Source organism: Mirounga leonina, unplaced genomic scaffold, assembly GCF_011800145.1.
Source record: "Mirounga leonina isolate KUSES-001 unplaced genomic scaffold, KU_Mleo_1.0 Mir_173, whole genome shotgun sequence".
In the NCBI taxonomy this organism is placed as follows: Eukaryota; Metazoa; Chordata; class Mammalia; order Carnivora; family Phocidae; genus Mirounga; species Mirounga leonina.
In genome coordinates, this window is record NW_023270447.1 from 82,828,297 (window position 1) to 82,852,688 (window position 24,392).

The window sequence follows — 24,392 nt, forward strand, 5'->3', positions numbered from 1 at the left end:
AGCCCACCCCGAGGGCAGGTGTTGACTCTGCGGAAGGATCTGCTGGCCCCAGAGGGCCTCCCACAGCAGAGGCTCCGCTCTGGGCACCCCACAGCCACCCTTGCTGCTGGTGGCCTGTGTCCAGGAACGGCGCGCCAGCATGCCTGGGGGTCGGCTGCGTCACTGGACATGAGTTCCTCCATCTGCTGAGCGGAGCCCCAGTTTGGGGGAAGGAGGTGTAGGCGCCGCCTGGACACTCGTACTACAGTGAACAGACACTCAACCAACATTTTTCCAGCTACTGCCAAAGGCCAGTGTTTCCCTAGGTGAGATCTTAGTTGGAACACAGACGGACTTCTAATAGGTATGCATTTATTTTCATGTGTAATAGGAAGAAACATAACTAGCACATAAGATGTGACTGTAGGATATATTGTTTAGCATAAGACTAAAGTTCGAAAGACGTAAAATAAAAAATATGTTGAGTCAAAGAGAATATTCAGGAAGAAGAGAACAGGAGATCCTCGGTTACGACAAGAATTGTGGAGGTGGTACGTGAATGCCCGGAGTTTGGGACTCACTCTCCAAGCTTTGAGCCGGAAGCTGGGCTCTGCTCTGAGGCCCCTAAGGGGCTCTCCAGGGAGACCCTCCGGGTCCTCAGAGCCTAGGGCATCCCCACAGGAGTGCGTGGTGCATCCAGACCACCCCAGGGAGGAAAGTACATTTTGTTTAATTTGTTTATGCCCTACAAGATGTCTTAGGAGTTACAAAGCAACAAAAGTGATTTTCCTTAAAAGGGAAGAAGAATCTTCTAGGTACGGCCTTGAGGAAGCAGTGGCCACAGGGTAGCCTGGGTTGGGGGGATAAACAGGGAGGCTGAAGGGTCACCCCAGCACTGTCCTGGAAGAGCGTGCCCACGTGTGGGGTCTGTGTGTGCACAGCCCCAGTCAAGGCTGTAGGAGGAACACTCAGAGCTCCTGGGCCCTGTTCCCCAACATACAATGGCACTTAGTCAATGCTGAATCACTGTCACTCCGGGAGGAGCGCCGGAAGGCAGGGCAGAGGGGGGCTGAGTGCCTGGTGTATCAGCATATATCACCCTCTCCTCCTGCCCCTGCTGTTCACGTTCATGCCTGGGTCTGGTCCCCATGTCGGCACAACATGTCCTCCAGGTGAGAAGTCCAAGGTTGCCACCACTAGGCCTCAGTCTTGTACGTTTATGAGACATTTCCTATCAAGATCCCCACCTCGCCCCAAATCCAAAGAATGTTTCTCACCATTTAAATCTCAAATTTTTAGAAAAGGGCTTTTTAAGGGACCCTGGAGGTTTCCCCAAACAGCTCAGTCCTGCAAGCCAGGGCTGGTCTTAGTAATCCCCTATGGGACAGCTAAAGTGTCATTGCTAGGAACATGGGGTGTCATCTAGAGAACTCACTCCAACTCACCCACGGAAATGGGGCTCAAGGCCAGCGCTCGAGAGGGGCTAGAGCCTTGGAGATGGGAACCCTTGGCGCGAGGCTCCTGGTCTGGAAGCCTTCCAGAGCCCAGAGGCTAGAAGGAGGAGTGGAAAGTCTGAGGAGCACGGTCCGCCAGTTGCCCACCTCTGAGCCGGGAGGGGACCGGGGCAGCTCAGCCCCTGTGTCCCAGACATGGTAGGCGGAGCTGCAGGCTGGTCCCTGTCCCGGCTCAGAAGGAAAGTGTGCAAGAGTGGGTCAGAAAGGCAAACTGAGTCAGGAAAGGTCCCCCCACCCCCACCCCTCCTCGAGTCCCCAGGCCCCGTGGGTGCCCTCAGCAGCACCCTGCGGCGCTCCGCTTCACGTGGCACGGCTTACAGAAGAGGCGGTTGTTCAGTGGGTAGCAGCCTTGGTCCGTGGGCTCCACAGACAGGAGGATCCTGCAGTCCTGCGGGAAACAAGGCACGAGTGGATGGACCCCAGGCCCGAGCACGGCAGCACAGAGCCCACACGGGGTGGGGACTCCCCCAGCATTTGCTGATGAAATTAACGGAATGAATGCGCTCCCGAAGGGTCGGGAGCATGGCCCCTCATTTCCATTCTCCCAACACAGCTGGGCCAGGTCTCGGTCAGGGAAGAGGAGGCACATGGGGGCTTTCATCCACTCGGAAGTGTGAGTGATGAGGGAGGAGTCAGCTGAGGGGAGAACTGAGGACACTCGGAGAATCATGGACACTGAGGGATCATGGAAAGAGCTAGAAGGGCCTTAGCGACCACCCAGCAGCAGCCCTCTGAGAACGTAAGCTCTGCGAGGCAGTAACCCCATTTCCTGCTAGGTCCCACCTAGACCAGAGACCTGTACACCACAAGCCTACGATAACCATCTGCTGGGTGAATAACGGAATCTAGTCCAGTCCCTTCATTTCACAGCTGGGGAAACTGAGGTCTGGAGAAAGACAGGCTTGCCCCAGGTTGTACAGCTGGTCCTGGTTCAGGCGTCTTTTTCTTGCTCCTCTGTCTGTACAGCTTCAACACTGGCACAAACCTCCAATTTTTCAAATCACCGAAGGATGTCGGACTAAGGAGGATGGGGATTGGGGGCCAACTTTGGCCACTTTACCATTCCGCCACAGCCCACACCTCATCGGGGCCTCACCTGGGCACACGCTGGAGGGTGACAATGGGAACAATTAATGTCCAGAAACCTGGCTCAGGGCTCAGCTGGCATCCTCTGGAAGTTGCATGGCTCAGACCAGAGGGGCTGGTCCCCACAGAGACAACTTTGGGGTCCCGGCTGCCATCCTGACCCAGCACAGCCAGGGGAGAAGGGCGCCCTCGTGTGTCTATTCCCTGCAACTGCACCTCAAGTCAAGCAAGGTGATGGGACGCGGGCTATTCCTCAAGGCCACTTGTTTGGCATTCCGAGAATAACAAGTGCCAAACCTCAGGTCCCAAAGGGGCCCATGTGACCTCTCCTAAATTAGAATCAAGGGAGAAAACACCTCAACTACGACCGAGTCACAGCCTGTGAGGGAGCTGTGGGGTGGCCCCAAGCTGGCTAGACCCGGGTCAGACGGACCAGGGTTGGAGTCACTTTTCTCAGGCTCAGTTTTTTCATGGTTCCTCATCTGAGATGGCACTTTGGAGCCCATTTCCCTGCTTGGGGGAAACAGCACCCCGAATCAGTTCCGGGCCACGGTGGTTCAAGCCTTCCCCTCTGAAATGTAACTGCTAGAGCCCGAGCCCTGACTTACAGCAGCAACCTGGGTGACGCTCACGGCCGCCTTCGCCAAGCCGACCAGGGGCAGGCAGGGAGGGTTTGTTTGCTCACCAGCCAGGCTCAGGGAAAAGCTAATCGCCACTGGGCTTAATGAGGGCTAGGGTGGTGATAACAGCACTTGAATGACATCATTGTTCTTGTAAGATGTGTTATCAGCTGGACCTTGAACCATAACCAACGCACAACATAATATGGAGCAATATATCAACTTCTCTACCAAGCCCCCTTGTCACTTGTGTGCAAACAGTCTCTTGGCTCCATACATCTGTTTAAATAAGTGCAAAGTAAAATAAATGTTTGGAATTACTCACTGGCGGGCTAAGAGATTTCCTCTGGGACACCCCACTTAGGTGGCACCCATAAAAGGTGCTACCTTTGTCACCATCGCCAGAGAAGACACAGCAGCAACATAGGGGTGACGGAGGAAGAGGCAGGGGAGGACTCGGAGCCTCCCCAGCAGGACTGACTACATAATAGCAGAGCCCAGGGCAAAGTGCAAAGCAGAGCCCGGTGTTCGAAGAGGAAGAATTTCAGGACGGTGACAGCAGAGCTCTGAAGCAAGCGTGGGACGCTGCTGAGCGGGGGACCCTGTGCTGGGCATTTCCTGCTGGGGCTACTGCACCAGCTTTAAGCAGTGTCCCCCTGTCAACCTCCCTCCACCCTGCAGCATCCCTTTCTTCTTTCCTAGGCTTGTAGCAACCCCTCTTGGTCTCATAGGGTCCTGCTTCATTGGCCCCAAGGGTTGTCAATCATGGCCCCCCGGCCAGTGATTGGCTCAGAATGATTGGGTCCTGTGGCCCAAGCTGGACCAATCAGAGGCCTTCTTGAGACGGTACCGGTTCCCCTGATGGGGTTTCTAAGTTGGAAGGATGACCATGCCTGTATCCCTCTCCTCACAGAGGATGCTAGCCCCCCGGGAAGAGAAAATGAAGCAAACACACAAAACATGCAGAACCGAGAGACGGAGAGAGAGCCCTGATGATCTCATCAATGACCTCACCGACAGCCTTCTCATGAGATTCCCTTCCTTGAGGAAAGCAGGGTGGGCTTGGTTTTTATCATTAACTCGGAGCTCCGATTAATAGACTATTTGTAATGATCTCCATTCTTATCTGTCTCTGCTCCTGGGCCGTGAGCCCTTGGGAGCTGAGTCCCCACCCTGACTCGTCCTCGAGTCCCCGCGCCCGGCGCAGGCCTGGCACCCCCCCTCCCCGGGCGCCCCCCGCCCAGCAGCGCGATCCTAACTCCTCACCGCCCCACTCACCTCACACCTGTAGCAGTTTTCATGGAAGTTCCTTCCCATGCACTCGATTTTGAAGGCATCCTTCCCGTCCCGAGGGATGATGGGGTTCTCACAGATGCTGCACACGGGGGCGAATTTCCTAGAGGGAAGGGAACCCACGCTCGAGGCGCTCCGGCCAGGACCGCAGAAATTAGCTGTGGGAGCCGGGGCGGCGCTCGTTCGCCTCCCCGAGCTCTGCCAGACGCGTTGCCGGGTGACTCCACGGCCACAAACGCCTCTTTCTTCCTGGCAGGAGCGGAGGGTGAGACCGGTGTGATTAGATCCGGCTTCCCAGGGTATAATTAGCTCGAGGCAAGGAAGTGACTGCGGAACGTCTGAATTTGAGAAAGCCGAGAAATCTCCTGTGTGTTCAGTGGGGCTGACCCCATTTCGTTTATCTGGTATTGTAGGTCACTGCTACTTCTTCTTATTCCCTGTCTTTTGAACAGACACATCTGTCTCTCCCCTTAGGCAGTGAGCAACCCCAGGGCAGGGGGCTGAGCCTGACACCTAGCTTAGGGCTACTGCTTCATAAGGCTCTAGTTCCAAGGGGAGCTCCTGAGGCCTGGGGGTTTGAATCGTAACTTCCCTACGTACCAGCTGGGAGACTTGTCTGCTGCCTGCCTCAGTTTCCACATTTGGTAAAAGAGAGTGCTTAATAGTACCTGCCTGACAGGCCAGGCTTGGGGATTAAAGGGCCTAAGCCACGGGGAGTGCCTGCCACAGCTCAGGTACCCGGAGTGTCTGCTAGAAACAAGTGTGTACTCAAATATAAGGTGTGTGGAAGAGGCAGATGGGTTTCTGTGAGCCCAGAGCCTGCAGGAATGCTCTGCTCCAGCCCCTAGAGCTCAGGCCGGGCGCCTCTGTTCTGGCCGAGTCCCACCCAGTGCGCAGATCCCTCTCGTACCTATAGAAGTCGTCCAGGCAGTACACTTCATCCTGGCTGTCCAGGGCAAAGCTCTCATCCCCGATGCACCGGGCACAGGTGACGCACGTGAAGCAGGCGGGGTGGAAGGCCCGGCCCAGGGCCCTGATGATGTGCTCCCGGACCACCTCGCCACACTTGCCACACTTCTCCAGGGTGTCCTGGGACAGAGGGACATTGCCTCAGAGCCATCCAATGGCTGTGCCCACTCCCAGCCGAAAGGGGTTTCTGGCTGGTGACCCACAGGGGCCCAGAAGCACAGCGCTATAGGAGAAGGGCTCCCATTCATGCAACCGGCCTGTAACCACTGCCCCAAAACCTCTACCGTTGCTTAAAGTGAATCGAGCCTAGCATTGTATCCTGGGCTTACAGCGAGGAGTCCTGCCAAGAAGCTATTACTGCATTTTTTTGTTACTAGGACATGCTTAAGGCCAGTGTCCACTAGAGCCCATAGGAGAAATCTCTCTTAAACCTCAGAGTCAGGAAAAGGAGTTCCTGGAAGAACTGGTGTGCTTTTGATCTTATAGACAATAAACCTCAAAACTCTTTCCCTTTTCCATTTGGCCACTGGGAAGCTCAGAGTCAAATTCTGTGTCCCACTTTTAGGAATGACTACAGGGGTCTTTTATTCATATATTTTGGGGTACTAACTTTCCCTCTGGTCTCATCTCCCTTTCTACTTTGATTTTCCTCTCTTCTGATTTCTTTAAATATCTCTGAAATTTCATTGCGGTAAGAACACTTAACACGAGATCTACACTCTTGGCAAATTTTTAAGTGTACAACATTGTTTACTATAGGTATTTGTGCATTCTTATAAGCTGCCTCAAATCCCTCCTGGAATGAGGAGGATGGGGGCAGGGGAAGGGAAGAGGGAGGGATGGGGGAAGGGAGGAGGAAATGGGGGGAGGGAGAGAGGGAGATTACTGAGGCAGAGCAAAGACCTTCCAGCCCGTCCACCTTCTCTTCTAGACAGGTCTCTTCCCTTCCTGGCTATGCTCCTGTTCGTTTAACCTGATTTCATCCAGACAGACAGGTATGTTTGTCTCTGCTCCCATTTGGTGAGGACAACATTACATTTTCCCCTCTCTCCTGGTCCTGGGGGCAGCCCTTCCCTCCCTAGAGCTAGACTCTGCCTAGAGTCTTCCTCCTGCTGCTTCCAGCTGTCAGCCCACCCTTGCCCCTGCTTGCCCTCAGTGCCTCACTCCTGCCTGGCTGTAAGTGGAGGGAAGAGGATAATGCTAACCCCCGCTGTCATTTGATGGGGTCAGAGGAAGGGGGTAGGGATGGCCTGGCCCCTTGCTGCCCCCACGGTGCCTCACTGGATTCAGTGATGTGTTGAGACTGTCATCAGATTGCGTGGATTTTACTAGATAGTCCTCCAAATATTCTAACCCTTCCAATCAGTGGTTTTCCAATAGCAGTGTGTGTATCAGAATCACTGAGAGACTTGCTAAAAGCGCAGATTGCCAGGTGCTACCGACTCATGAGAACAAGGTGAGGCCTGCACACAGCCAGGGGACGCGTCTGGGAGTGGGCCGCACACGCCACGCCATCAGAGTGCTAGCAACTCTAACCTCGCGGCATTCGAAGGTTTAAAGTGAATCGAGCCTAGCATTGTATCCTGGGCTTACAGCGAGGAGTCCTGCCAAGAAGCTATTACTGCTATTACTGCAAGAAGCTGGGAGAGTCCCAGCTCCACCACCGTGGAGTGTGACGTGTGTGACAGGCTGGTCCTAAGCCCTGGAACCTGTGACTACCTTTAATGGCAAATATGATTGAGTTCAGGGGCGCCTGGGTGGCTCAGTCGTTAAGCGTCTACCTTCGGCTCAGCTCATGATCCCAGGGTCCTGGGATCGAGCCCCATGTTGGGCTCCTTGCTCGGAGGAGAGCCTGCTTCTCCCTCTCCTACTCCCCTGCTTGTGTTCCCTCTCTCACGGTGTCTCTCTCTGTCAAATAAATAAATAAAATCTTTAAAAAAAAAATATGATTGAGTTCAGTGTTTTGACCTGGGGAGATGATCCTGGGTGGGCCCTAAGTGCCATCCCAAGTGTCCCCGTAAGAGGAAGGCAGAGGGAGATTTGACACAGAAGGAGGAAGTAGGACACCGAAGCAAGATGCCACCCTGCTGATTTTGAAGGTGGACGAAGGAACCAAGGGACGCAAGAGACGCTGCTTCAGAAGCTGGAAAAGGTAAGGAACCAGATTCTCCCCTAGAGCTCTGGAGGGAGTGCAGACTTGCCTACGGACTTCTGACCTCCAGAACTGTAAGAGAATAAATGTGTCCTGCTTAAAGCCATTAAAGTTTGTGGTGATTTGTTACAGCGGCCACAGAAAACTAATACACCTTGGCTGAGCTCCTTCCCCTCGCTGAGCCTCGACTTCCTCATCTGTGAAATAGGTCACTGGGCCCGCCTCCCAGGATAACTGTGGGGCATGAAATAACGGACACCTTCCAAGTGCCCAGCACGGTGCCTGGTGCCTGGAGGCCAGCCGCAGGGGGGTTACCTGGTAGCAGGGTTCGCAGAAGGGCCGCCCGTCCTTCTGGTAGTAGTTCTGCCCAGCTAGCTGGCGGCGGCAGGTGCGGCACGTGAAGCACTGGGCATGGTACTGCCTCTTCATGGCCTCCACGGCCAGCTCTCGGGGTGACACGGTCTTGTGGCAGAAGGCACAGACGTCTGGGGTGGAGAAGACACAGGATGTCAGCCGCCCGGCCTGGGAGAACCGCACCCAGGCACCGCCCGGGACAAGCCTAGAGCGCTGGGTCTCTGCCTCGGGCCCCCGGGGTTGTGAGTGTGGCCTCCTTTTGGGAGGAGCAGTAAAAAGGAACGTGAACAGCCTCTGAAAGCCTAAATCAGGGACGGACGCCTGGCTGGCTCAGTCGGTGGAGTGTGTGACTCTTGATCTCGGGGTTGTGTTTGAGCCCTACATTCGGTGTAGAGATTACTTAAAAATAAAATCTTAAAAAAAAAAAAAAAAAAGCCTAAATCAAAGGACGCAGCATCAGGACGAGTGGGTTGCCATCTGTAAAAATTTTTTTTTTTTTAAGATTTTATTTACTTATTTGAGACAGAATGAGAGAGGGAGAGAGAGCACATGAGAGCGGGGAGGGTCAGAGGGAGGAGCAGGCTCCCTGCCGAGCAGGGAGCCCGATGCGGGACTCGATCCCGGGACTCCAGGATCATGACCTGAGCCAAAGGCAGTGGCTTAACCAACTGAGCCACCCAGGCGCCCCTGCCATCCGTAAAAATTTAAAGGAGGCTCTATGGTGACACCTTTATACCCAGATAATCCCAAATGTATCAAAGAACTAAGTGTGAAAAATGAAACCATAAGACTAGAAGAAGCCAGAGAATTATATTATAACCTTGGAGTAGAGAAGGCTTTTGGTGCCTGGTAAGCACTTAGTAGCTACTAAGTAAATGGCTAACACGCGGGCCTGGGGAGGCTGGGGGGGTCATGCCCTCAGACACTGCTGGGTGGGGGGATGCAGATCGGGAGGACCACAAAGGCCAATGTGGCAAAAAGATCAAAGTTATAGGGGCGCCTGGGGGGCTCGGTCGTTAAGCGTCTGCCTTCGGCTCGGGTCATGATCCCAGGGTCCTGGGATCGAGTCCCACAGCGGGCTCTCTGCTCCACGGGGAGCCTGCTTCTTCCTCTCTCACTCTCCCTCTCTCGCTGTGTCTCTCTCTGTCAAATACATAAAATCTTAAAAAAAAAAGATCAAAGTTATAAATGCACCTACCCTTTGACCACGGTATTTCCTCTCCTAGAAATTTCTCTCACAAATTTGCATGCAGGCAAAATGACCTACGTGCAAGGCAATTTATCTCAGCCTCATTTGTCACAGCAAGAAACCACCTAAGTGCCCGTCCACAGGCGACTGGCTAAATGCAAATGACAGGGCCCTGATGAGGAATACTATACAGCTGTGGAAAAGAAGGAGCCACTTTATGTTCAGATGTGGAGCGAGCTCTAAGATGTTTGAAGGAAAGGAAGCAAAGTGCAGAACAGCACAGAGTTTGCTACAGTTTGTGGGAAAATGGGCCAGGGTCGGGGGGGGGCAGACACATATTTGTATTCGCTTGCATATGCATCAGATATCTCTGGAAGGGTATGTGAGACATTAACAACAGAGGCTGCCCATCTGGCAGGAAAGAGGGGAACGTACGGATGGTGCAAAGGGGAGACTTTTCACTGTATGCCTTTCTGTGCTTTTTATTTTGTCTACGCAAGAACATTATGTGTTCAAAAACTTAAATAGTGAAAAAATTCAAGGCATTTTGCTATCATAGCACATTTTGCTGATCAATATTTAAATGGCCTTCAGCTCAGCGCGCCTGGTGGGGGGGGCGCGGTCAGTGGAGCGTCTGACTCCTGATTTAGGCTCAGGTCATAATCTCAGGGTCATGAGATTGAGCTCTGCGTCAGGCTCCATGCTCAGGGAGGAGTCTGCTTAAGACTCTCTCTCCCTCTGCCCCTCCCACACTCCCTCTCTCAAATAAATAAAATCTAAAAATAAAAAAAAACCTAGCATAAAAAAATGGATTTCAGTTATAAAGGAAAAAGATTTAGGCAATAAACATAAAACTGATGTGCAGTTATAAGGCTCATTGCTGAACCGTGAGCGGGGACAGGTGCTGGTGGTCCCCCCCTCTCCTGGTTCCCACCTGGAAGCTCATGCTTGTCCAGTGAGGCCCCTGGAGACCACCCGGAAGCTTTCCAGCCCTGAGTCCATACCTGTGGATGCCGCTTTCTCGTGGGGGCCAACAGGTTCTTCTGGGGGAGGCAGCAGCTCCTCCCCTGCGGGCCTGGCAAGACCGGGCCGGGGCTGGAGTGGAGGCCCCTCCAGCAGGGACTATGGGGAGACAGGGGGAGGGCAGGAGAGGTGTCATCCGGTGGGGACCCCACACAGCCCTCTCAGCTCTGCTCCCCCTCTGATGGCCAGGCACAATTAGCCCTGCTTTACAGAGGGGGAAACCGAGGCACAGAGAAGCAAGTGACCTAATGTCACTCAGCAGGAAGGTTGACAGCAGTGGCTGGGGCCCAAAGCTACTTCTGAAGAATCTCCTAGAATCTCTTCCCTGGCCTGGAATCCCGCCCATTAATACAGTGGCCTCTGTTAAGGGCAGAGGATCAAAAATATCTTCTCAGAGCTGAAGCGGGGGTACCCCAGGGGGAAAAGGGTATGGCACCCCTCCTCCGGGGGCCTAGAAAAACAGGACCAACTTTTACCAGCTTGAAAGTTTCAAAGAGGGACAGACCTCAAGCAGGAGCAACCTCCAGGCTTAAATCCCTGGAAGGCCGGGACTCTCCCTACCCCGCCCCCCCGGCCTTCCCGGGGCCCCTGGGCTCCACCGGGGGTCGGGGAGACCAAGGGGTTGGCAGTACCTGGGGTGGGGGCGGGGGAGGGGGCAGGTGCTCTAAGTCTGAAATGAGTGATGCTCCCATCGAGGCAGGGGGCTCCTCATCAGGGGAGGGCGGTGGAGGTGGGAGGAGGTCCAGGTCGGGGAGCGTGTCCTCGCCATCCAAGGTAGGAGGAGGGGGAGAACATCCTGCAAACAAAAGGGGAGAGAGGGTTGGTCTGAGTCTCTGCAGGCGGGCAGAAAGTGTGTCCACTTACCCAGAAGGCCATACAGCGTGGGGGCCAAGAGCTCAGGTCCAGGGTCCCCCAGACCTGGGTTCCATCTCTGGCTCTGCCGCTGACTTGCTGTGTGTCCTTAGGCAAGAGACTTAACCTCTCTGTTTGCTCAGTTGAAACATGGGTATCAATCTTTCCAGGCTGTTGTGAGGATGGGAAGAGCTTGGCACAGGAGAGGGCACGTGGCGTGGGCTCAGAAAACAGAAGCTGTCAGAACCCTCCATAACAGCCCTCCCCTACCTGGACACTCGAGGGCCCCAAATCCTTGCTAGAAGGTCCTTGTTGAAATACAAGCAAACTCAACCCCTAAGGCTGTGGTTCTCAAAGTGTGGTTCCTGGCTCAGCAGCAGCAGTGACTAGAAGTGTGTCCAGAAATGCACCTTCTGGGTCTGCCCCCGATCTGGAGAATCAGAACCTGGGGTGGGGGTGGGGGGTGTCCAGCCACAGAAGGCATAAGAAACCCTCCCAGTGACAATATGCCACCGAAGTGTGGGAACCACCGCCCTGGTTAAATAACCCATCCAGGTCCACACCGAGATGTGGGGGAAGACTCAGGACTGAAAAAAGAATGTAAAATATCTCATTGATAATTTTCGTAATTACTGCTGAAATGACCATTTTACTGTAGCAGATGGCATAATATACATCATTAAAATTAATATTACTTGGGGGACCTGGGGGCTCAGTCGGTTAAGCATCTGCCTTCCGCTCAGGTCATGATCCCAGAGTCCCTGCTCAGTGGAGAGTCTGCTTCTCCTTTTCTCTCTCCCTCTGCAACTCCCCCTGCTCGTGCTTGTGTGCTCTCTCTCTCTCAAATAAATAAATATCTTTAAAAAATTAATAAATAATAATAATTTTAAAAAGAACCACCTGGGGCGCCTGGGTGGCTCAGTCGGTTAAGCATCGGACTCTTGATTTTGGCTCGGGTCATTTCAGGCTCCTGGGATGGAGCCCCACGTCAGGCTGCACGCTGAGCCTGAGAGTGGAGCCTGCTTAAGATTCTCTCCCTCTGCCCCTTCCCCTCCCCCGCTTGTGCACATGCTCTCACTCTCTCTCTCACTCACTCTAAAAAATAAAATAAAATAATAAAATTTTAAAAAGAGCCACCCAACAGCAAACACATGTACATACGTAAGAAAAACACACCGGCATGACATCATTTTCATGGTTAGTGCAGGAGAGCTTAAGTCTACTTTTTTTTTTTTAAGATTTTTTATTTATTTATTTGCGAGAGAGAGAATGAGAGACAGAGAGCATGAGAGGGAGGAGGGTCAGAGGGAGAAGCAGACCCCCCGCTGAGCAGGGAGCCCGATGCGGGACTCGATCCCGAGACTCCAGGATCATGACCTGAGCCGAAGGCAGTTGCTTAACCAACTGAGCCACCCAGGCGCCCCAAGTCTACTTTTTTAAAGGATTTGAGAGAGAGAGAGAGAGCAGGAGCATGGGGAGTGGCAGGCAGAGGAAGAGGGAGGAGCAGACTTCCCGCTGCGCAGAGAGCCCAGGACCCCAAGATCATGACCTGAGCCAAAATCAAGAGTCAGATGCTTAACCACTGAGCCACCTGAGACTCAGGCGGCTTCAGGCGCCCCAGGAGAGCTTAACTCTTGCTGGGAAAGCTGAGGTCTACAGAGGTTCACAGAAGGGGAGGGGCCTGGATCCAGGGCTCAGGGAGGACCTCGGGGAGGACCCAGGGAGGAGGAGGGCTGAGGATCTGCGGAGCTCCTGCCTCAGCCCCAGGCTCTGCTCTGTCCAGGAACAGCTCCCTACACTGTGTGGCAACTCCCACCCGTCCTGGCTGTCCCAACAAGGCGCTGCCCAGCTCCCCTGGAGGAGGTGCCTGGGGGTCAGGAGGGAAGCATGCCCCGAAAATCCTGTCGGCTCCCACGTGCAGGGAGAGTGCTATTAATAGTGCCCCGGGGAGAAAGGGCAGGGAATCTGGTCTGAGTCTGCCCTCCACTCCCCTCCTATCTCTGGGGCACAAGGTAGGCCAGGCCTCGCAAGGTCAGACTGCCTTAGACACCCATGGAAAGCAGACGGAGGGTGCCCCAGGCCCTGCCTGCCTGCCGCTCCCCCCCAAGACCCAGGGTCTGGTCCCATTCCCTGCTGATTCACTGGGGCACCTCTCTGGGCTTAGAGGTTTCTTATCCATTCGATAGAGAAAATGAGCCCCTTCCCTTTTCTCCCAAGGACTGAGGGGGTACAGATGGGAGGATTATTCTAGACCTGTGAGTAAGCCACAGAATCCTCTGGGGGCTTGCTCAGATGCAGATGGTGGGCCCCACCCCCAGAGCTTCTGACTCAGCAGGCTTGGGGGAAGAGCATGAGAATTTACATTTTTGAAAAGTTCCCAGGTGAAGCTGCAGCTGCTGGTTCAAAGCCCACACTTGGAAAACTAGGCTTCTACTCCCCAAGCTTCACTTGCTTAATGCCTTTGGGCTAGAACAATAGTTCCCCAAGCCGGGTCCCCAGACCAGAGCATCGCATTACCTGGAAATGTGTAAGAAATGCAAATTCTCCGGCCCCACCGCAGACCTACTGAATCAGAAACACCCAGGGTGGGGCCTGGCCTGCTGGCTGTGTTTAAACAAGCCCCCTCCTGAGCTGAGGCTGCTCCAGTGTGAGAACTTTGCTCCAGATGAGCTGAAGTGAGTCAGGAACCAGATCGCGGAGAGACAGCAGGAGTGCTCAGGCCTCGCCCGGGACTCTGCCTTCAGTCCTGGCCAGGACAGGAATTCAAGGCAGACAGGGGCTGGAGGCCTGCAAGCAGGTGTGCAGAGGGCCCCAGCTGAACCAGGGTCACGTGGCCAGGAGCAGGAAGAGCAGACTTCTATTTATTTATTTATTTATTTTAATTAAAAATTTTTTTTTTTAAGAGCAGACTTTTAAAGAGAAGCCCAGAGAAAAAGTGACTTCTGAATGCAAGTTGGTGAGGCTGAATCAGTGCACATGAGCATCTAGAGGGGAGTGGGGACGGAGCGAGGGAAAGGTGGGGACCTCTGTCAGGATGAAAGGGCCAAAAAAAAAAGTGTGTGGATTCCTGAGGGGACAAGCTCTAGCTGGGGTGTCATATGACAGCCTGCAGCTGAGATGGGTCTAAGCAACTGGCAGGGCCCCAGGGCCCGCTCTGTGCTCTGTGGTCAGACCAGACTCAGGCCCAAGCTGCTCGCCTGGAACTTGTCTCACTCAAGCGAGGCTGAACCCCAAGATTCCCTGAGCTCTGCCCATGGGCCAAATTGGAGGACAAAATGGCGGACCAGCTGACCAGCCACTGCTGGGGGCCCCCTCCCAGGGAAGGTCCACTTTTGTTATCATGCTCCCGGGATCTTCTGATATTCCAATAACCCATGAAAGTGTCCTGGAAATGTTGGCATTAGGGGCATCTACACTATATATCCTGGACTCCCTCTCCTACCCAGAAGGGACGTCATTTTTTTCCACTGGATCACACGTCCTGCTGTGTGAATTCTGGTCCTCGTGGTCCTGGTTCTATATGGAAGCACCTGGAGGAGGTTGTGTTCTCGGGATGCGTGGTTAGGAAGGAAAGATGAGTTTGCAAGGTTGTGTCACATGAAGAGGCCTGTTACATGAATGTCCATGTATTCCCACGTGTGTATACACGTGGCCCCTTCTCCTGCCCTTTTCTGGCCTCCTGGAATTGGCAGTTCCTATTGGTCTTTAGGTGGTTTCTGCGGTGATGGGGATGCACAGGGCTACCCTAACCTTGCTCAAGGATAGCAGGACACCCAACTCGGCACCCGGGGGACACCAGGGGGCTCGTCCTTGATGTCTCTGTGCCTCCTTATTCCACTTGGTGTCCTGTACGGCAAGCCATCCCCCTGCCCCAGGGTTGTCCTCCTTCCTCATTTCTACCCAACCAACAGCTAAGACTCCATGGAGTGGAGTCTCCAAGACTCTTCAACACCATGACAGCAGAGCCAAGCTCAAGGTAAAGGAACAGCCATGTATGAAGCATATCCATTCTGTGATGGATGCATCACATACATGACCAAATTTCCACTTTCCAGAGGAGGAAACCAAGCAAAGACCCAGCTCGCCTAAGACCATACAGCAAGTGAATGGCAGAGCTTGAGAGAGAATAAAACCACCTTTGAGGTCCAACGTGCCCAATCCATTCCTGCCTCAGGGCCTCTGCACTTGCTTTGCCCACCGGCCAGAGAAGGTACGTGGCTTGCCAACATCACACAGCCAAGTGGAAGAGCCGGGATTCAAACCCGGGCAGGCGGGCTTGAGTCTGCCTGGCACACAGTAGGTGCTCGATGAATGAATGGACACCTGAATGAGCTCAGAGCCTGTCCCTTCCTCCCCACCTCCGCGCTGCCTCTGACCCAGCCTCCTGCCCAGTCCCCTCACCTTCTTACCTCCGTTGGAGAGCTGAGGTGGTACGGCTGGCACGGTGGCTGCCGCCCTGGCAGGGGGGGTCCAAGGGCTGGGCCTCCCTGCCGAGCCAGCCCCGGGCGCCTTCACGGCAGCAGGGGGCTCCCAGGGGCGGCCAGGCCGGGCCTCACAAGCCGTCCGCTTCACTTCCTCGGCCACTGCCATGTTTCGCCGCGGGGGGGCCAGCGTGATAAAGACAGACGAGGCGACCCTCTTCCCTGGCTTCGAGGCCATTGTCTCGGTTCCTGCTGGGGCTGGGGACAGAGTGGGGCTCAGGCTGGGGCAGGGCTTCGGGCCCAGGGCTGTGCTCCTCCTAGCCAGACAGGCATCCCCAGGGCGCAGAGCCTCCCTGCTCCTAACAGGACAGAGACAGAGGAGGGGCTGGGGATGTCCTGCGGGGGGAGGGCAGGTGTCCACCAGGTGGCTCGGCCACAGGGAGGGGACCCAGCAGTCCTGACCGCCCCTGCCCCCAACCTGCGCACCCGGGGAAGCAAAGGGCAGCCCTGCCCTGCTCACCTCACAAATGATTACTCTTCCTCATCTGAGAAGTGTGAGGAAGGAGCAGCTCCTCCAGCTGCCCAACCCCAGGGCAGCTGCCTGCTGGTCCCAGCCCAGGGCCCTGCCTGCTGCAGGGCCACACCCCAGTTACCTCCCTCACCTGGAACCCAATCCTCCTGGGAGGGTCAGAGTCCCGGGGGATCCAGGCCAGCTCTACTGTGGGAGGGAATGAGCGTGACCGGTCAGAGCATCAGGGTTGGGTTCCTGGAGGCAGAGGGGACAGAAGATCAATCTGAGGATTGATCGAGGCCTACTCTGCACCCACCGTCCTAAGCACTTTCGGCCCACTCACTCCTAAGTCGTCCTGGCCGCTGGGGGAGAGGCGCTATAACTATCCGGGCAGATGGAGAAGCCAAGGCTCAGGAAGGTGTAGTCCCTTGTTCAGGGTCATGCAGCAGCAGAGCCGGGATCTGAATCCAGGGTCCATGTTCTTGACCACGTGGCTCTGTCACCCTCTCCCAGCCCAGCCCACCGCCGGCATCCTTTTCTCGGTATCAGCCTCCACATCCAATCAAGTCTTGATTCTATTGTCAGAATCTCTCACTCTGTCCCATCTCCAAAACCAGGCTCTGGTTCAGGCACTGGGGTGAGGTAGGGATAGGAGACCCAGTGGTCTCCAGTCCTGCCTCCTGCCCTGTCCCTGGAGTGATCTTTCCAGAGCATAAGTCTATCTCTCCTGTACTCAAAAACCTTCCATAGCTCCCTATTACCTTCAAAATGAAGTCCAAATTCCTCTGGCTTCAACTTTTTTTTTTCTTCCTTTTTTTTTTAAAAGATTTTATTTTTAGGGGTGCCTGGGTGGCTCAGTCAGTTAAGGGTCTGACTCTTGATTTTGGCTCAGGTCATGATCTCAGGTCATGAGATCAAGCCATGCCTAGCACAGAACCTGCTTACTATTCCCTCTCTCTCCCTCTCCCCCTCCCCCACCTCCTCTCCCTCACTCTCTAAAAAAGTTTTTAAAAAAAGATTTTATTTTGAAGTAATCTCTACACCCAACATGAGGCTTGAACCCACAGCTCTGAGATCAAGAGTTGTACGCTCTTCCAACTGAGCCAGCAAGGTGCTCCTCAATTTCTTTTTTGACCACCCTGGACTGCTCACCCTTTCTCAACTTTTTCTCTTACTGGCCTTGGAGTGTTTCCACCCCTTGTTTTTCCTCCCCAGCCCCACAAAGGGCGAATGTCAGTTTTTGCTTAGAGGCCCAGCTTTTCCAAGAAGCCTCCCCTGATTCCTGACCCCCTCTCCTGGGAGCAGCTGTCTGCTTCCACAGGGTGATGACAGCCCATCACGGGACATGTTGGCTCCCTGTCACCACGTCTACCCCTACCTCCGCAAGTGACTGTATGTGACTTCAGCTGTGCCCGTAATCTTTGTGACCCAAGGCCAGTGTGGACATCAGAGCATGGATCTGGGAGCAGGGCAGCATTCCTGATGTCAAGGAGCCCATTTTCCATCCTCCAGGTGATGACTGCAAACAGTAGCCTCCAAGGCCAAGGCTGAGGTGGGGCCACTCGGGTGGGGGGAGGGCAAGTTGACCACCTTCAGCCAGGGGTCCTCACTGGGCTCCCAGGGCTTCTGCCCAGTTTGAGCTGGGTCTCTAAGCTGGGTCTCTCCTCTTTCTAACTCACTCTCCAGCTGAGCCACCGGGATATGGTTCCAAAGCCCAGCCCACAAGTGTGCAGGGAGAAGAATAAACAAGGACCTAGTGAGTGAATCTCAAGAAGTGGGGCTGGGTGGGTAGGGGCTGAGGGCCCTGAGGGACCCCAGTGGCGGACTTGGAGCCCAAGTGACCACTCAGAGGGCCCCCCTCTGTATCTCAAAGTCCACTGGCCACCTTGGACTCTCTTGGTGACTGAGGGAATAATAGTAACAAACACAACAAATGTGCCTCAGTTCCTCTTAAACTGGTTTATATGTTTGGTTAAAACATATAGCTCAGTCTGATTAATAAAATACCTGTTCTGAATAAGAAACCAACATGTGAAGAAAGCTTTAAAAGTGCTTTAAAAGTGCTTTCCTTTTGCATCTTGTTCTGTAAGTGATGTCTGGAAGTATATATGCTCGCTGATATTGGCTGCCATAGTCAGAGGTCAAAACCATAGGGTTTGACACTTTGGCCTTACGCTCGGTTATAAGCTTAAGAGTCTATTTTTGTAAGCAGCTTTCAGAGATTCACATCCAAGAAACAACAGCGATGGCACCTGCTGACCAAGCACTTGCTATGTGCTGGGCACTGTGGCTCGTGCTTTCCGAGCCTCAAAACGCACCTCACTTGCAACACAGCCCCTTATGCCCCCACTTTACAGGTAGTTCCATGTGAGGCCCCGAGAGGTTACGTGACTTTTCCAGGTCATCTTAGCAGACTTGGCAGACTCAGAATTCTAACTGAGCACCATTTGACCTGAGTCCCGGGGATGTCCTTGGACCTGAGACGACACACTTTTCCTTCCCTGGATGGTACAGGGCCTCCAAATCCTCAGGCCTGTTCTCACCCCAGAATGGCCCAATCCAGATGGATTTTCTTGTGGTCAGTGCATTCTGGGCTCATCCCCAGAGACTGCTGTGAATGCCCCCGCCGCCTCCCTCCGACCCTGCTCTGACCCCCACTCCACCCCAGCCCACCCCTCCGGGAAGTCAGATCTGTGGGTTTCTCGGAAAACATCCAAGGCAAATGTCCTCGCTCTGAGGCCAGATGTTCACAGCTGGGCAGCTCCGCACCCCCCATCCCTCCCTGCGGTTCCTGCAGGGACTTCAGGCCCCAGGGGAAGGGGCCCCCACTGGGGATTTTCAAAGCCTGTCAGTCCAGCCCGGGGCTGCTAGGAGAGGGAGCCTCGGCCTCCCTCAGGTCCCACTGCCCCCAGGTCACCCTGGAGCGGGGTATGAGTGAGAAAGCTCCCTGTGTGGGGCTCCTGGCCAGCCGCACCCACGGGACCCTCCACCCCCATCCTTCCTCCCGCAGAGGGGGAATCTGAGATCCAGTTGGGTAAGCAGAGAAAGTGGGAACAAAGGGAAAGAAAGTCATTTCCTGTCAAGAGGAAGGAAGGAGGCTGAGATCCAGCCAGCCACCCACCCAGCCCGGCTTTAGGCTGTAGCCCAGGGCAGAGACAGGCTGGCTGAGCTGGCCAGCCTCCCGGTAGTGGCCCCCCTCTTTCCCTTCCTTCCTACTCCTAACCCCCTCCAAAAATTTCTGGAACCACCTGTAAGCTTTGTTCTTTAATACTTGGACAAAGCAACCTACGCTTGGTTCAGAATGACACTTTGCTGGAGGTGGGAATGAGGCTGTGCCCACTCCCTGCAGAGGACCCTGCAACCTTGGGTAGGGTTCCTTTTCCCTCTCCCCCACCTCAGGGAAGCCAAGGAAGCACAGAGAGCTGGAGTCATGCGGGCCCCACCTCTTTCCTGCTGGGTGACCCAGAGCAGGTTACTGACCCTCTCTGGGCCGCAGTTTTTTCCTAAAGTGAGAATAAAAAAATGTCTGTCCTGAAAGGTGGTTGGCTGAGAGAATACAAGGAGAGAGAGAGCGCTCCAGATCTTGGTACTTGGTAAGTGCAAAGAGAAGGCCAGGTGGTTATCCAGCCCCTGATGGGGAGGAGCCCCCAGGGGCCCAGCGGGCTTGGGGGATTTGGGAGGACCCGACTTGGCTTCCGTCCTCAAGATGAGGAATCTGGGCGCTGCCCGGGCTCTTCCCGGGGTCCCCGGAGCAGGGCTGGGGGCCCATCTCGGCCAAGATGCCCCACGGCACACCCCTTCCCAGCCCCCGACGGGGATTTGAGGCCCAGAGAGGGGCGGCCCTGGGGCCCCTCCATCCCCCCGCCCGACCCGGCCTGGGTGAAGGGGCCCGGAGCTCCCCGGAGCTCCGGAAACCCGGCGCCCTCCGCAAGCAGCCCAGCCGGGAGGCTGGCCGGGTCACTGTGGGGCGCCGCCGGGGACTTTAATTCGATCCATGTGCGGGACGCTGTCCTCTTTGTGCGGGAGCTTCCGCCCTGCCCACCTCTTCCCCACCCCGGCGCCCCGCTTCGGGGCAGGGACACCAGCCCTCCCCCGCTCTGGGGACAGAGGCCGGGAGCCGGGACCCAAGGCTGCACCCCAGCCCCCCGCGGGCCCCCTCCAGGAGCGCCGGGATTGGGGTCCCGGCCGGGGGGGGGGGCGGGGGGCCGGGGGGGGGCTCCGGCCCGGGGCTGCCCGCGCTGTCACCTGTGTGCGGCCGGGGCAGGGTCAGAAGGACGGCCGCCCCCCCGCGCCCCGCTTACCTGCGTCGCCCGCGCCCCAGCGGCTCCGGTCCGACGCCCGAGCGAGCAGAGCCGGGAGCGGCGCGGCGCCTCCCGCCCTCCCCGCCCTCCCCGCCCCCTCGGCTCCCTCCGCCCCGCCGCCCCGGCCGCCTTACCATAAAAGGTGAAGCTTAGGGGGAGGGGGCCCGGGATTCCCGCCGGCGGAAGTGGCCCCTACCTGCCCCCCCACCTGCCCGGCCGCGCCCCGCGCCGGCCCCCCGCCGCCCGCCCTTTGTTCCCTCGACCACTCCTCCCGTCCCCTGGGCCCGGGCCTCGGGTGGGAGGCCTCCCCTGCTGCCCACCCCCGGGGCCTTTGTGCGCCCAGCGAGGTCCTTCCCCTCCTCCTTCCCTAGGTCACCTGGGTTGGTGGCCCCACCTGCCCGGTCGGGGGTGTGTGTGTGTGTGGGGGGGGTACTTACATTTGAGTTTGGCCTGAGATCTCCCAGGGTCCTAGGAGTCAGATGGACCTGGGTTCTATGGCCAATCGCTAACCCAGTGACCCTGGGCAGTCACTCCGCCTCCTGGAGTCTCAGTTTCTTATCTGTACAATGGGGGTAAAGGCTGCTTCCCGCTCCGGGTCAGCCTGAGGATAAAGGATGGTATTGACCGTGAGAAGTGGGCGGCAGTCAGTGGTCAATATACGCTGGGCTTGGGGCTTTTTTAGGGGGTGACCCTGGGTGGAGGTCTCAGATGCTCAGGGGAGCAGGTCATCCCAGTTTGCTGTCCTGAGCAGCCACCACTGCCTGAGTGGACCCTTAAGCCCTCTGCAGTCGGGTCCCAGTGTCCCCGGGGGGAACAGGCCCTTCCAGGCAGCCTGGTAGGCAGGGTCCAGCAGGCAGTCGGGGTCACCTGGTTTGCCAACCCTGGTTCCAGTCTCTGGCTCCCTCCCACCTCCTGCACTCCCCGGACCCAAGCCAGAGTAGAGGGGGGAGGAGGAAGCAGAGCCGGGGCCCTGGGGCCCTGGGACAGGAGACGGGGCCAGGAGCCTGGATGGGCCGCCTGGGTCCCTGGAGGCCTCGGGAACATTGGTGGGAAAAGAAATCTGGGTCTGATTCAGAGGCAAACAGATTGTTCTTTTGATTAAAGCCACAGCGGCTGAGGCCAGAGGAGTGCTGGACCCAGCACCATCTGGGGGAGGCCAGGCGGGGTTGAGCTCTCCCCTGGGGCCAAAGCTACAGTCACCCTGGCCAGGATGGCTCTGGGGCTGCTGCTGAGGGGCTCCCGCTCATGGGGGTCGTGACGGGGGCACCTGGGTACGCTGTCTCGTTCCCCCACCCCTCCTTCTCCTCCTCCCAGCCCCTCTCAATCCCTCACCCACTTGTGAGCCTCTCAACCACTCCACAATAACGATATGGTAACAGTAACCCCCGAGGCAGAGGCTTCCGGATGCAGGCGCTTGACCTACAGGCCTCTCCATCGAATCGCCTGGACAGCCCTGTGGGGCTGGACTGGTCATTCCTGCTTCACCATTGAGGAAACTGAGGCCCAGAGAGGCATCAGGCCACATGAGGGGCAAGTGGCAGAGCTGGATTCAAACCCAGAGCAGCCGGCGGCCCCGGGGAACACACGCTGCCCTGTGGCTCCCGCCCCTGCACCTGCCGCCCACAGGGGTGTGGGAGTTGAGGCTTGCAGAGCACGGTGTGGCCCAGGGGACGCAGACTCCGGGCTGCCTGAGCCCTTGATCAGGCCCATTCCCCAGCCTGCAGGAGCTTCCCCAGGAGGAAGGAGGGGGCTGCTGACGGCCAGGGATGGGAAGGACCTTAAGGAGGAAGGTGCGATCCAGGGGTTTGCCCTAGAACCCCCTTTTCAAGTGCTCTGTGACCCAGAAGCTTATTTAAAACAGGTAAAAATGGAGCTGCCCTCCCTCACCTTCATGATATCCCCTGAGCCGCCTCACTGCACCCGCAGATGGGACAATGAGGCCCCAAAGGGTTGATCTGCGGCCTCGTCCAAAGTCACACGGACTCCTTCTAGGGCCCAGGCTCCACACATCTGCTTGGGGCTAGGACTGGCTGGGAAGGGGGAAGGTCGAAGGGATATGTGGGGGTCCAGCTGCCACCACTTACCTGCCGTCTGGCACGCCTGGCCGCCTGTTCTACCTCTGTCGCTGCTCCTCGGTGGAGAGGAGCCTTTCTGGGGAAGGCGGTCCCACACCAGCCCGGGGGCGGGGAGGGGGGTGCGCTGTGTCAGTGTCACCTTGGCTGGTGCCAAGCTTCCTGTAAGGGAAACCCAGGAAGTGTCCTGGGTGGGAACACACGCCCTTTGTCTGCCAGCTCAGAGAGCCCCTGATCCCTCCCCCTGTCCTGCTAGCCTTGGACCCAGCTCTCTTCCAAGCAGTTGAGCAAGGCGGCTCAATCTTTTAGTAGGGCTGTGGCAGCTGAGACTCCGGGTGGCAGGGAAGGGGTGGGAGAGAGGTTTGGGGGACAGAACCAGGGCAGTGCGGACGTTTGCTGCCGCCTGGTCTGAGGGGAGCATGCACCTACTGCCCCCAGAAGAGGGCTTTGATCCAGCAAACATTGGTTGGGCATCTACTATGTGCTAAAAGGAGTCGTGGAGCCCAAGGGAATCAAATCAGACACAACCCATCCTTGTCCCCACGGAACTTCCGGAGAGGTGGGGGAGATCAACATGTAACACAAACTACTCTAATACTTACCATGATCTCACGGTGACCATAACATAATGGTGATGTGTGCCATGAAGGAATGTATAAGAGGCTGACACAGAGTAAGGGGGGTAGGTGAGAGTAGGGAAGGCCTCTCTGGGGGCCGGGTGTCACTTAAGGGGAGATGAAGAGGAGCCAGCCATGAGAAGAACGGGGAGGGCATTCCAGAGCCAGGGAGGCAGTAAGGAATACACGGGCTTTGAGGTCAGATTTCGGCTTAACTCCCAGCATTCTGGTGCTGGCTATGACCTTGGACAAGCTCTTTCCTTCTCTGAGGCTCTGTTTCCTCACCCATAACATAAGGGAGGGGCGCCTGGCTGGCTCAGTGGGTGGAGCATTGCAGCTCTTGATCTCGGGGTCATGGGTTCGAGCCCCACACTGGGTGTAGAGATTACTTAAAAATAAATTATTTCAAGAAACAAACAAAAAAATAGGGGAGATGGATCAGATACCCTCCCCTGGGGACATGAATGCTTCCCTTTGTAGAACTGTTAGGGACAGAGGCGCTGAAAGGGGCCCCCAGGGCCTGGCTCGTGGTCAGTGCCCACCAATGGTAGTTCTGGCTATTGTCACGTCACCCTCGCCTGGTCTCCAGAGCCCTCTGTTCACACAGTCCATAGGCTGTGCAACTAGACCCGGGAATAGGAACAAGTTTCCTGGAGCCACACAGCCCCCACTGGCAGAGACCTTGAGGAAGGAAAGCATCTGCCTGCTCAGTGGCCTTTCCCCTTGACCGGCTCCGTGTGGGCCAGACCAGAGCAGAACCATCAGCCCCAGCCTTTGGGGGGTGGGGTGCCCAGACTTACAGCTGCATGAAGTTGTACATCCGGGGCGGGGGGAGGTGCAGGGGGTCCACTTCTTGGCAAAGAGCCTCAGAAACCTCCCTGGGCCTCCCCGTCCGGACTCTGCCCCTGCTCCTTCTTCCATCCTCTGCTCTGCCTGCTGGGAGTCGGATCAGCTCAACACTTATTCCCTGAGCACCTACTGTGTGTCCAGCCAGGCAGGAGTGGGAGCAGTTCCGAGAAGCGGGAGCCCACCTCCCACTGCAGCAGGGCAGGTGGCGGGCCAAGCACAGACAGGAGTCAAATCAGGATCTGTGAGTGAGTCCAGCCCTGCCACTGGTCAGTCGCTTGCCTTGGGCAAATCGGTTTCCTCTTGTCACCTGGGCTTCACCGTGAGGATTTGATGGATGCATGTGGATAAATATGCCTGGTGCTTCGCAGGTGTTCAGAGATGAGTTCCTTTCCTCTCTCCCTGGCAGGGAGAGGACAGAGGTCTGGGGAGATCACTGCGAGATGAACAAAGTGCTGGAGGTAAGGCAGAGACTTGGTTCCACTGGAGAATCCAAGGGGACATCATGGCTCCTGTCAGCCGGCATCACTTCCCTGGATTCTGGTCACAGCCTCCAATTTCTGTCTGAGGAACCCCCACCCCCACTGTCAGTG

General features: G+C 56.1%; 1 protein-coding gene across 2 annotated transcripts; it reads right to left on the reverse strand.

Moving 5' to 3' along the window:
- Nucleotides 1–334: 334 nt before the first annotated feature.
- On the reverse strand, nt 335–20,341 carry FBLIM1 (filamin binding LIM protein 1). 2 transcript variants are annotated; one of them, XM_035019717.1, is made up of 9 exons: nt 20,265–20,320; nt 16,115–16,218; nt 15,441–15,710; nt 10,812–10,975; nt 10,161–10,278; nt 7,929–8,098; nt 5,403–5,581; nt 4,478–4,595; nt 335–1,881 (listed from the first exon to the last, which is right to left on the reverse strand). In XM_035019717.1, the coding sequence occupies exons 3-9, from the start codon at nt 15,688–15,690 to the stop codon at nt 1,768–1,770; spliced, it is 1,113 nt and encodes a 370-aa protein (XP_034875608.1). In that variant the 5' UTR covers nt 15,691–15,710; nt 16,115–16,218; nt 20,265–20,320; the 3' UTR covers nt 335–1,767. The 2 variants fall into 2 exon arrangements, with proteins under 2 accessions (XP_034875608.1, XP_034875609.1); XM_035019718.1 differs by lacking the exon at nt 16,115–16,218 and having other exon boundaries at nt 20,265–20,341.
- Between the last annotated feature and the right edge of the window lie 4,051 nt (nt 20,342–24,392).